This window comes from Patella vulgata, chromosome 1 (assembly GCF_932274485.2).
Source record: "Patella vulgata chromosome 1, xgPatVulg1.2, whole genome shotgun sequence".
Classification (NCBI taxonomy): domain Eukaryota; kingdom Metazoa; phylum Mollusca; class Gastropoda; family Patellidae; genus Patella; species Patella vulgata.
This window is the reverse complement of record NC_065879.2, coordinates 19,538,575-19,553,146: the sequence shown is the minus strand read 5'-3', so window position 1 is coordinate 19,553,146 and position 14,572 is coordinate 19,538,575. Positions and strand designations below refer to the sequence as shown.

The 14,572-nt window shown below is 34.8% G+C and overlaps 1 protein-coding gene across 1 annotated transcript in view; it reads left to right on the top strand.

Moving 5' to 3' along the window:
* LOC126811940 (fatty acid CoA ligase Acsl3) overlaps positions 1-14,572 on the top strand; it is a 41,028-nt gene that overhangs the window by 6,111 nt on the left and 20,345 nt on the right. Inside the window, exon 2 of the mRNA XM_056098332.1 lies at positions 14,089-14,252. Coding sequence (XP_055954307.1) covers positions 14,118-14,252 — 135 coding nt within the window. The 5' untranslated portion in view covers positions 14,089-14,117. The remainder of the gene's footprint in view (positions 1-14,088; positions 14,253-14,572) is intronic.

Sequence of the window (14,572 nt, the reverse complement as noted above, 5' to 3'; positions counted from 1 at the left end):
TAATTTTAATATCAATCTGATTTTAACACAGATCTTATTTTGTTTTGTTTTTTATAGTTTCTAGGATAAACATCAACGCTCATTGGTAAAGATTAAATGTCTGATGTCATATGGTTAAAAGTCACTCGTACATGTATGCCCCCTGACATAACCTCCCACTACAACCGATCAGATTTCATCAAATAAGGCTAACCCTAACCCGCAATTCTCGACAACAAACACATGCCCTAACCCAGTTTACATCTCGTGACCTTGATTAATCTGCAAGTGGCCTTAATATTTAGACCTGACCAGCGAAACAGCATCCATAAATAAGAAAGAGTGTGTATATTTATTGATTTAAATTTAAATCCGTCACGAGAAGTAAGAAAATCAATACACAATGTGTCAAGAAAAAATAGATTGAATATTCAATATATATTATATTCCCCAGGAATAATTGGAAATTTCCAGGAAAATTATTTTATACAGAATGTATTTTAAGTGCTAGAATGATTTCAGTGATTTTGTTGCCTTTCTTAGAAAGTATGAAATTATCGCTGTACATATTCTCCAGGAATTTTTTGAAATACCAAACTGCAGTCTCTAGGAATAATTTAAATATGTAAATACATAACAGGTTCTTATTCATTGCAAGCATAATATCTGTAGCAATTTTGTTCTATAATTAGTATATGTATGTATGTGTGTGTGTGTGTGTGTGAGAGAGAGTCCACTCGACACAAAGTAGGTAATTTCGAGACTAACATATGGTTCAATTTTATTTCAATAAATCTCTTGCGTGTAGGGGTCTTTAGGAGTGGGAGGAAACCAGACGACCCAGAGAAAACCCATGAGGTTGGACAGGTGACCCCACTCCTTGTCACGTACAAGCAGGGAATCGAAACCATGCCACTTGACACAATGACAGACTGTCTGAGCATATTAACCATTCGGCCACCCATCCCCCTCTCCAGGAATATCATTTACCACAGAATGTTGATGATGCAATATATCATTATTTTTATCAGGAAGTCGATGACTTAAGATTGGCACCAGGAAATGTACATTTTATTGATTCATCAGAATTATTCATTCAGATAAATTGTTTCAATGGCATTTAGTATAATTGAAGTGAAAGTACCAGATCACACTTCTATGGAATACAATTACTGTTTATTACTGAGCTTATATTCTCTAGGATTGTATACTAGTTTATGCAAGCTCCACAGCCACCCACTTCATAGGGGACAATTTTAAGTGATCCAAGTGTTAATTAATTTATTCAGGAATAATTTGAAACTTCCAAACAGCAGTCTCCAGTAATATCATTGACAATGAATTGAGATTGGAACCAGATAAACATGTTTGATCTGGCAAAAGGCAATTGATGTTTATTGATTGATCAGAATTATTGATTGATCAGAATTATTGATTCATCAGAATTATTCAAAGCTTTGTGTATTCAATAGTTATTTTTATTTTGAGTGAAGCCGGTGTCATTGCCGGTCTACATGTAGATCTACATGTATACAGCACATTGGACGCTTACGTCCGACATCATATCTTTGCACTAGATTTGATAGTAATTTTGTTGAATACGTCGGTGTGTTGTGTGTCGTGTCCGCATGTTTGTCTTATTGGTTTATGGTTGTTTATGTCCGCATGTTGTGTGTCATGTCCACATGTTTATCTTATTGCATTGGTTTATATTTGTTTTACATGTATGTCCATGTGCTGTGTCCGCATGTTTGTCTTATTGTTTTCTGTTTGTGTTGCATCCTTGTATTTGTCTTATTGGTTTCTCTTACTAACAAAACATCTGTTTATGTAATCTAGATGACATCAATTACATCAGCCTCAACATGACTGTTTTTCTCTAGGTCAAAGTTAGATGTCTGTAGGGAATACATACAGTAAGACATTTGTTTATGTAATATACAGAAGTCACATATACCTGCAGGGCGAGATTTAACTACCTGTGGACTCTTGATGCAAGGGCCCCAGTGACATTTTCAATCAGTGGCCCCATACAAGCTTAAACCAGCCCCATGCAAGGTCATCTTAACACAATATCGTCTTGTGTTGCTGGTGGACTTTGATAAACTTTTATTTGATTAATTTCTAAACCTCCTCAAACATCTTGAAAATGTTGACATAAAAAGGTGAAGGACTAGTACATAAATTCTTCACTTGGTTTAAAATTTAAAGAGACAACCGAAATCAGGATGGTGTGTAAGGCTGATTAGAAGTGTAGTTCATAAGGTCTTTTATTTAATTCTCTCATCAAATGGTGAAATGAGAATGGCGTGGGTTGCTGATTGGAAGTGTAGATCATAAGGTCATTTTTTTAATTCTCTCACAAGATGGTGAAATCAGAATGGTGTGTAAGACTGATTGGAGTGTTGTTCATAAGGTCTTTCATTTAATTCTTTCATCAGATGGTGAAATGAGAATGGTGTGGATGGCTGATTGGAAGTGTAGTTTATATATAATGTAGAGTCTTTTATTTAATTCTCACATCAGATGGTGAAATGAGAATGGTGTGGGTGGCTGATTGAAAGTGTAGTTATAAAGGTCTTTAATTTAATCCTTGTCATATGCTGAAATGAGTAGTGCTGGCACGATATATTGTTGTATTGATCTATCGGGATTCACCTTCTCAAGATTTGCGTATTGAATCGCGAAATGCGGAATTATGGTTTTTTTTGTCACTTGAGTAAATAATCTGTTGCTCTTAATTATCCACATCACACATTATCTAAAGGTACCACACAATTTGATCCACATCAATATCATGATATAAAACAATTTTTCTTTGACATTGGTCGGACAAAATATATCAATTATTCATTTATCCTGTTGTTTTCTTGGTAAATATTGACCTGGTTATGAATTGTGATACGAATCGTATCATAGTACCTGAATCGCAATACCTAGCAATAGAAATGATTAGTGTTGGTGACTGATTGGTCTTTCGAACTCTAATTCTACTTGTCTTGTTCACCCAACCACACATTTATTCAATAGAAATAGAAATTGAAATTGAAATGTCTGTTTCCTTTTAGAAACGTTTTCCTCCTACTCAATGATGAATTAATCATGCCAGTACAACAAATATTGTTTCCTTGGTTGTACACTTGACTTCAACAATGTGTTGTATATTATGTTGTATGATAATGGTCTAGCTTTATTAAACAGACTTTATGTAAGAGCTAAATCTTATATAAATTATTAGACATTTATTAACATGACAAGACCATAATCAACTCTCGGTGCTATCGGATGGCTCTGATTTTAAGTAGATTAGAATGGTTCTGCGATTTAATGATTTAATTTAGAAATGGAGAAGTGAGGCTAAAACTCGAATGACCACATCTTGTCAATAATAGAACCATTGATAACTTTGCTCAAAATAAAGTAATTTGAATGAAATTTACAATATATTTCATTTTGCATTATATGTTTTTGAAATATTATAGCAAGAACGACCAGATCTTTATCTACATGTAAATCTTACATAATGCCCCTTTAACAATCTGATCCTATTTCATTTCGTTTTTTTTATAGTTCTTGGTGTGCTATGCACGGAACTGTGGGTATCCTACTAAAAACGACGACATTCAATGTTGATTGGTTAATAAAATGTCTGACGTCATAGGGTCAAAAGCTGCGACCTCCCACTACAATTTGTCAGATCTTCATGCAGTGGAGGCCATCTAAAGTATAAAAAATCAAAAGGGAATATAGATCAGTATTTTAATCAGACTGCCCCTTTAAGGGACATTGGTGAATGTGGTAACCCGGTGATTTAAAGGAGCTAAACCACTAACTCAATATTATCCATAATATTTGAAATTAAAAACATGAATTAGATTTCAATCAATATTTCACCAATTACAAAAATTGAACATAAAACACTTTATGTATACATCATGTATGTGCTTTTAGATCACCTTTTCGTCTATTTTAAAGTTCCAAAAATCAGAGCCATGTATGTCCTTTAAACTCATGCTGTACAGTGTACAGAACAGTAAAATAAACGATGTATGTATATGTCCATTTAATTAGTTTTAAGATATTACATCCAGGCCTGATAATAATCCTATTTAAAGAACTATACCTGATAAACATGTATTAACTTGGTTCCAGAGACATATATTATATGAGTCAATAAATGAGGGAATGGAAATATATACCAGATATTTTAGCTGCTTCTATACTTGGCCGTAATAAGCATACTGTACTCAGAACCGTTCAAGGCTATAATAAAATTCAAGAAATTTCACTGTTACATCACTATATACAATAACCATTCTCGGAACGGTACATGACACACTCAAAATTATTTTCAATCACTGGGAAATGGTCAAAGAATCAAATTTACTATACTACTAACACGTGTAGAAATCCCCGCTGAGAACCATTTTGACACAGGATGGGGTTGACACTATGAAAACACTCAGCAAACCTCGGCAGATTCTGTTACTCTACATCTAGCCACGGCATGACAGTAAGATATATGTACCTACGCCTATACAATTGCGATGCGGTACTGGTTTACTTATTAGGAAAACTGGCCGCTTTTAAAATAAAGTTATCAAAATTGCGTTGTTCGAAGCGTGTGTAGAATTTTCGGTGCAAAGTTGCACTTGTTTGAAGAAAATCGGAAAAACAGCTTCAGACATTAAAATATTTGTATGATAAAACATTCTTCAAAGGTGTCGTCATGGGCAACACCGTAGGTAATCTGGGAACTTGAAAGTAGTTCCAATGGCGGACTTCGTCATACAACCGAGGCTAGATGTAGGGTACTGGAATCTGTTGAGGTCTGCTGAGTGACTATGGAAATTTACATGATTCCAATCGCATCAAAAACAGTATGATGTTACACCCCACTTCATTTCAAGTTTAGTTTTATTTTCCTTCACTTTATATACCATAACATATTGACTAAAATTCTTAACTATATTGTCCCTTGACTGAAATTGTTCACTGTGTTGTCTCTTTTCTTATAACAGTAGTAAAGTTTCTCAGAGTCCTATATAAATGTGATAAATGTGGTTGGACTTTGTGAGCTCGCTAACATAACAAGTAAAGTGTTTACTTTTTTCTTGAAGTCCAATGATTTATATATTGTACCTTGAGCTTTGATGTTTGGAGTGCCATTTGTTATTCAAAGTTTTTACAGGTAGGTTATAAAAATACATTTTAGTAACATGAGGATTGGATTATAAAGGATTGATATTGGGAGTTTGTTTTGTTATTTATATTTTTTTTTTACAGGTAGGCAGTAAAAGTTGATTGATGTACAGTTGTAGATATTTTAGTAAGATGGGATGAGATTTTTTGAAGTTTGATATTTGGAGTGTGTTTTTTTTTTTTTTGTTGACTGATGTAGCGACGTAGACATTTGATTTAATCACCTCAGTACTTTTTATCTTGTCTTTCAAGTGAAATATACAGTAGTTTATCTTGTTGACCTACTAGTAGTTGTATATAAATCTATATTGTCATAAACTGTCATAGTTATTATCTATCATAGTATATTGTTGTCTTTCTTATTACAGTATTACAGTATACATGTAATATATACTTATAATTCTTGTCTATCATTAGTGTCAAGTAAGTACATGGGTTGAGTGACCGAAAACTAAGGACTGTCATTGAGTCAAGTGGTATGCTTTTGGGTGTGTGTGTGTGGGGGGGGGGGGGGGTCTAATGGTTTAATGCATGCATGTGAAATCACATTCACAAGGTCTGTGGTTAAGCCAAGTTAAGTGGTTTTCGTTTCTCCAGCTGTATGCAACAAGGAGTAGGATCATCTGTCCATTATGGTGGGTATTCTCAGAGTCCTGTACAAAAACTGTAGCTCTAGATTCCTCCCAATGATAAAGGTCTGTCATTGAATCAGATAGTGTGGTTTTGATTCCCTACCTGTCTAACCTGGGTCCTCCAATTTCCTTCCACTACTAAAGACCCCCACATGCAAGCGAGTTATTGTAATAAATTGAACCATATGTTATTCCCAAAATATCATAGTCTGAGTTGAATGAACATTGGTCTCAAATAAATTATTAATTACACATTTATTCACATGACAAGCCTATAATGAACTCTCAAGACCATTGGATGGTTGTGATATTGACGGATTGAAACATTATAGCCATTTAATGACTTAATTTTAAATGACTAGTTGAGATTTTGTCTATTATCGTAACAATTGTAGCAATGAAAATCGAAGCTACGTGATTCTTCAAACATTCCTAACTCCGCTCAGAATGAAATAATTGGCCGGAAATTTTCAAAATATTCAATTAATGTGACGGAAATTTTTTTAAATATTCACTTTGCATTATCTATTTTTGAACTATTATACCAAGAACGGCCAGCTCTTTATCTAAATCTTACATAATGCATCTTTAACCGGTGTACTAATAGCCATAATAGGTGTACATGTACATTCGCTAACTGTACATGTATGTCTAATAATATCTACATGTATAAAGGTTATTATATACTCAATGATCTTTCAACTAAGCTACTCATCTACTGATAGTTAATAGATGTTTATTAATTTGTTGGCTTATTTAGGCATTGGAATGTGAGAAACAATTCTATCTATCCACAAGAAGCTTAGATGGGAGGAATGTTGGGCAACCCAAAAATGTGCAAACTGAATTGATTTGCTTGGAGCCATCATGGAAATAAGGCAATCTCACTGTCGAGCACAAATTCAAACCTTGTCAGGTACAAATCTTCTGGCATCTGTCATTACGTCTGACACAGTTATTGATATGTTAACTAGATGTCTACTACTGTCGTTTGTGTATTGGTCTGTCTGTTCAGTGTTGGCGGCTACATGTACACTAGGACTGTCCAGAGACTGAAATTTGGTGTATAGGGTTAGCTCGGACTGGGAACTACGGGAAGTAACATAGATCTGGTGGTGATGCTCTACCAATTGCAGTTTCAGAGTTATGCTACTTCCAGTTCATGACTATACCTGTGTTACGCCAGAGAGAGAGAAAGAGAGAGAGAGATGGGGTTTAACGTCTACTCGACACAAACTAGGTCATTTCGGGACTAACACATGGTTCAATTTTATTTCAATAATTCGCTTGCGCGTAGGGGTCTTTAGCAGTGGGAGGACCCAGAGAAAACCCACGAGTTTGGAAAAGGCGACCCTACTCCTTGTCACGCATAACCGTGGAATCGAAACCCTGCCAGTTGACTCAATGACAGACCGTATGATACAGCACGTACGTGCTAACCATTCGGCCATCCAACCCCCCATGTTACGCCAGATCAACTGCTATTATGTAGTTTATTAGTGTTCGGCAATCTGTTGGGTACAAATGAAATGTCCAGGCCCAACTTGGAGGTCAATCATGTGACATGTTAATTTTCAAACTAAGTGAATTTGACTACTAGTACATGGATGTTTTGAATTTAGAGTCAGATCTACTGCTTAAGTTAGTAGAGACTTTATTGTAATATATATGTTCATGGGTATTTGAGACAAATACATGTACCAATTTCCAAGGCTTTATCAAATTAAGCATGTAAGCATATATAATAGGTACACATTTTAACTTTTCAGTCAGATACACAATTATAAATGCTGTAAGTCACGTGTGAGTTGGTTTGAAATCAAATATATTTTATTAGTAGTGATAAAGGTATTTATAATTTTTTATATGTATACAGTAGATATACAGATAAGTGAAATATTTTGGTATCTACATACGTACATCTTTAATAGGTGCGATATACACCAACTACCTTCGTGTGACATACGTGTCAGTGAACAGGTGAAATTTACCTTTATCTTCAGGTTTTTTTTATGTAAAGAATATATTCAACCACCTTTGTGTCAAACAGGGTTTTTTTATAAAAAGAATATATTCAACGACCTTTGTGTCAAAATATCGTAGTTGTACTTTTAGTAATTTTACCATTTACTTAAAGGTGCAGTATATAAGATTTAGAAGAGCTAGTCGTTCATGCTTTAGTAGTAAAAAAAATAGATAATGCAAAATGAATATAAAAAAAACCATTTCATTCAAATTACTTATTGAAGCAACAGTACTGTCAACCGAGACTAAGTCTCCATTATCTATTTTATTGTTCAATTTTTTTAATCTTGCGGGTGTTCAAATCCATTTGAATTTCTAATGGTCTAGATAGTTGATTATAGGCGGGTCATTTGAATGTCAGGCATCTAATGGTCTAGAGAGTTGATCATATGCGTGTCATTTGAATTTCAGGCATCTAATGGTCTAGAGAGTTGATTATAGGCATGTCATTTGAATAAATGTTTAAATGATAATTTGAAACCAAAATAAAAACCTACAATAGGCAGATTTAGCTCTTACATAATTCACCTGTAATGTTACTTTTGCAAGATTGGTCCATCTTACAAGCGTATTATAGGATAGATTATTGTAATAAGATTAAACCTTATAATGAGATAATAATCTCCCATGGAAAGCAAGTTATTAGGAAGGCCAAATGAAAAATAATTGTGTTTACGATTAACTGACCGACCCTATTTTTTTTAGAGCTGTTATCGTTAAGAGCCATCATCTTTGATCTTAACTTGATTTCCACATTTTTCTAGGTCTTATAAATTGGTTTTTGGTGCGGTTTACTGCAGACCGAATCAACATTATTTTCCTATAACCTTACTCGGTAATTACACAGTAAGCTAGAACTGCTAGGAAATAAATAATAAACACTTTACTGTATTTAAAATGACATGACTGAGGCTTCAGAATACACAAGCCTGCATTGATATAATATGTTATTAAAAGATTAATTTATTAGTTCAGTCTTACCTCTCAAACCCCACTTTAAACCCTCCCACCACCCCCACCACCCTCCCAAAAAAACCCCAGATTTCCCAACAGAACATATATTTCTGTCCAAGTAGGCCTAACCTTAAACACAGGTATTATTTTCCATGGCCTTAATATAACAATTTTTGCTTAGATATAGTTACCTGTATTCATACACTAGACTTATTAAGATGTATATGTTTCTGGAGATAATATTTGATAGCAAGCAGTAGCTGTACATGTACTTGTATGAAGGTTAGTACGATGCAGAGATCTTTTTATCAATCAGATTCCAGGGACTGGGAAGATCATTTTAATTGATGCCCCATTGAAAGTGATTTCAATGGGACATTTTCAGAGATAATGGACCAAACAGTTTTCAAAATTGACTCACTTTTAAGCCATATTCATTCATCCATCTTATAACTGAATGATATTGAAATTGAGAGGAGAACTTATAACCTGTCAGGCAATTTACTTACATGTCATGAAATTATAATTTCACAGAATTTAATCTTAAAACACAAGATGCACTTAAATTCATAGTTTTTATGTGTACAAGCACTTATCAATATTTTTCAAAAGTTGGGATATTCTTTGGAAAAACTAACTTGCTAATCCGAGGTAGAAAAATTATGTCAAAAATTGGCCATCTGGCAAAAGTGTCAAGTGAAAGCCTTGATCTTATGTAATTATACATGTATGTTAAATTGGCTGAGAAAGATCATTGTGGTATTTTTAGAGTGGTTTCCCCATGCATGTGGTACAGAACAGAGAGCCTGACAAGGAACAGTGTCTTGTTATCTAGTTGAGACAAAGAAACGTGGTCCTGGGTACACTGTAAGGGTTGATCTGAATGATCATATCAGTTTAGGAGCCACAGATGGGATGAAAAACCAGTACACATTGACATGCATGTTAAAGATCCTTCGGCAGTTGGAATTCGATAAGTGTAGGCTGTAGCGCCACTGTCTAGGCAAAATTTCCCTCATAGCCCCACTGCTAAAGACCCCTCTTTTAAAATCTAGCGGAAGTGTTGGGTGGCAGAGTTAAATGATGTGGTTATAATCATAGGCTCCTATGTGTCATTGATTCAAATGGCATGGTTTTAATTTCTGGAATACCTAGTTATGTCTGCCTAACCTTACATTCAACGCTTACATTTGACATTTTTATAGTAGAATATGTAAACATGTAAAATCCATTTGAAGTAAATATGGTAGATAACAACATTCCAGTACATGTACCCATAGGTTATTTTTGGCTGAATAATGTTGAATTCTTTTGATAAAATCAGAGTAGAAATTTAAGAAGTTGTTTTTCTTCTTCCCGAGATTGAAATAGAATGACTTTAAAGTAGCCATATTGTTATTAATTTATAAGAATAAACCCGGTCCCATCTTTATTATGGTCAATCTTACAAACCCCCATATTAAACTCTAATTCTTAAATTGGTTGGCCACCTAAAAAAAGCAAGCACCACTGACAACCCGGAATCGAACATCTAGGCCAGCGAGCCAACGTCTTACTCACTTGGCCACCGTGGCTCCAAGTACCGAAGCTTTAACTTTTAGATCTCTCTCTCTCTCTCTCTCTCGACTTACATGCACTTTTAGAATCTCTGAATTAATATGCATTTGCTACATTTCATAAATTAAAAACTGAATAATGGCCACACATTATTCCAGCTTGCTCAGACTTATTGGTGAGTTAACTTGAGAGCAGTGATGGGATTTCAAAATTTTTTTTGTCAGACATTTTTACCGAAAATAAAGGGACATAACTCTTATCGTTATTTAAAATGGCAGTTTTTAGACCACACAAAAAAATCACGTGTAAACAAAATATTCAAATTGTCCGTAATATAAAAATAGGTGCACCTCGTTATTTTTCATATCTAATTCCCGTACGGTATTCAAATTTATGTCAGTAATATTCCTACAAAATTCGTAATTCGATAGAATGAAAGTGTGCCGACTGCTGCCGATCTGTACTGTTCCAAATTCCTCCAAAATTACCGTATTTTCGGGTCATAAGTCGCTACACGAGGTTAACAAACGAAGATTAAAATTATAATGGATTGATGAATAGTCCGACAAAGGGGAAACAATGGCTTCCGTTTAAGATTAGATTGATGAATTGTCCGACAAAGGATTAAGTCAGTCAATCAAGGCAGATTAAGTAGTTAATCAAGGTAGGTTTATAGACTGTATAACACGATAAATACGTTGATCACTTAATTACCTAATCAATCCAGCGTATTATCGACGATAATCTGGTTGAGTGGTAGTTATACACTCAGTAAACTATATTAATTTTAGAATTTTGAATATTATTCACCGTGTCTTGATGTCCGATTGGGCATATTCCCGGTCGGACAATTTTGGGCGTTTGGAAAAAAGATTCGGACAAGTCTGGAATATACGGGCAAAATCCCATCACTGCTTGAGAGTGACAGATTTCACAGCTTTGTTAAACTTAAACGGTCGGAATCGAAACGACAATACTTGACTCAATGACATTCCTTGTAATCTAAATTTCTAGAATTTCTAAATTAATATGTGTATTCAACAATTTATAATTTAAAGCTGAATAATGACGACAAATAAATTTGGCTTGCATATAGACTTACGGCCACTTTAAAGTTTTTGTACAATTCATGAAGGAAACATTTAGACTTTAATTGTTTTTATGTTTACATTTAACTGTATGTACACATGTTCAAGTTAAATTATTTATTGGGTCACTGGTTTTTGTTGTGACTTACTGTATCATGTGTCTGCAAGGGTGTCAAGGTCAAGTATTCATTTACAGAGTATTAAAGAGGGATGAGGTTTTTTGATGGATGTGAAAAAATAGAGGCATGAAATAGGGAAAAAAAGTACAACAAAAGTCTAATAACAAATGTTTGAGAGAGAGACAGATTGAGAGACAGACAGACCAGATCGAGAGACAAATAAGGGCACAGATAAAATGAAATGGGGTTTAACATCCTTTTTTTTTGGTGCTAACTGGGAAGTTTTTCCCTTCCTTGAATTTTCTTGAGGTACTGATAAGTGCATGCCAATGTGTACTCGGGACCTATGTTTTCCATCCCATGTGAAATATTTAGGACTGTGGATTGCGACTCAGTCTCAGAATTGTATTGCAATATCATTATTCCCAGACTAGTTGAAAAAAGACTGTCTTTAGCTACATAAACTTCTCAGACAAAGTTTCATATCTATAAATCTAATCTAAACTTTGTCTTCACATTAGTCTGTGACAAGACACGTAATAACTTATCTGTGATTTGTTAGATAACATACGATATTGATAAGTCATTGACAGTACAGACACGTAAAGCATGGTCGTCTGTCTAACCTTAACCTTCATTCACTAAAGTGACAAAAAAGATTAGGGATCCTAATAGTACGTGCAGGATAAACAAAATCTACAAGACAAACCTGCAGACAAAACAGAATATAGACATTGCAGAAAAATAAGCCACCCGTAAGCCGTGAGGGGGCCAGCCATAAGCGTCCACTGCACTGTACAGTCCCTGGCCTGTAATGGTACAGGCTTCACTCAAAAAGTAAAAAAAAAAAAAAAAAAAATACTCAATCTTCAGTATGACGTTAAACTCCATTTTCTAACCTCGTGGGTTTTCTCCGGGTCCTCCAGTTTCCTCCCACTGCTAAAGACCCCTACACGCAAGCGAATTATTGAAATAAAATTAAACCATACGTTAGTCCTGAAATGACCTAGTTTGTGTTAAGTGGACCTTAAACCCTATTTTTCTCTCTCTCTCTCTAAACTCCATTTTTATTTACCTAATAAAACTAGTACCTATAACTTTGTACTGAACATGTATTGAAGATATTAACAAGAAATAGACAAAATGTCAGTACCAGGGGATTTGTGACAGACAGAACCAGAATTGTTCTCGGCATTGTGGCAGGTGACTTGGTTCCAGACTTCCTTAATAGAAATATTATATTATAAGGATTCAATGTATAGACCTTGACACATGAGAAAATTATGGAAAACACATTAATTAGAAGTTTATTTCTGGCCACGTTTCGAGGAGGTGTTCTTAATTCTTTGCTAGATAAATTGTGTAATGTGTTATTCTCATTTAATACATGTACCAAATGCCGATTAAGCAATTTATATTGACCTTGTGAGAGTCTCAGTGACTAGGAACAATATCTAGTAATTTGGATGGGATGAAAAACTGAGGTCCCATTCACACATTACAATGAATCTTTTTATTCATAAACATTCACAAACAATCCTAGTTAGAGTTCTACTACATCAGTTTTTTCCGGCATGGATTCCCCTTATCCAGTGGTGCAGGACGGGAGGGCCTGACAAGCACAGCTACATGTATCTAGTCGTTCAGATTGGAGGGAAAACCGAGGTCCTGTGTGCACATTAGCGTTCACGTAAAAGATCGCTTAGCAGTTGAAATTCAATATATATGGCGTAGGCCCGTCTTCATTAGCACAGTCGGAGTAGAACAGTAGGACGTTAAACTTTACAATTTCATTCCTTTACAATATCAATTTGTTACATTTTATTAATCTTAAATAGTGAGATACTTTGTTAGACCCCTGTGTATACGTGTACATACACCTACATGTATTTTTATTAGATTTTATTAAACCTCTGTGTATTCCACTTACGGTACACTTAACAGATTGTATCAGGCACTTGTGTATACACCATTTATTAGATTGTGTTTTTATTTTTCTTCAGTGTGAAACGGTTGAATGATTTCTGAGGTCAGAGTCTTTCTGCTGTCACTTAGTACATCATTATCACTAGATGATCGCAATTATTGTTTATTGATTGTCGTACCACGTCAATTACTGCTGACAGTTGACATGATGTGACAAACACAAGTCAAACAATAAGATTCTAGAAATACTACTCAATACATATCTTTCTATATTTAGATCAATGTAAATCTATAAAACGTTAATGGGAGAAAAATGTAAATGCTGTCAACATGATTGTAGGTATTTAATACTCAGATAATGAAATCAAGCCTGATATAAAATATCAGTGATCTCGGACAGAGGTCTTGGCAAGATACAATGTATAGTCATTCGGGTGGGATGAAAAATCGAGGTCCTGTGTACATATTGACATATGCCTGTCTTCATTAGCCCCCAGTTGGACATTGAACTCCATTTCATTTCATTTCAACAATAAGTCAAATAACATTATCCAGATCAGGAAACAGAGTGCCCATCTATATTGTATATTGATACATATATTTCAGGTTCAACTAGATGATTATTTAAGAAGAAAATGAGTGATATTTTAGTTAAGGCCGTGATCGGTCTGATCAGGGCTGTGGTGTTTGTTTACGATGCTGTTTCTTTTCTACCGTATTATATAATTTTTGACCCCAATAGTAAACTGCGACAATCCCGCCGACAAAAGGTACGTAAACGACTTTGATTTTAATAACGTTTAAAGATGGAGTTTAACATCCACTTAATACAAAGTAGGTCATTGCGGGACTAACATATGGTTCAATTTTATTCCAATAATTCGCCTGTGCATAGGGGTTTTTAGCAGTGGGAGGAAACCGAAGGACCAAGAGAAAGCCCACGAGATTGGACAGGCGACCCTACTCCTTGTCACATACAAACGGGAATCGAATCCATGACACAATGATGTGATCTAATTATGATCCAACGCACACACCCCTTCATGGAAATGAAAAATACCATAGGTAGGGTGACCCGTGCACTTTACAG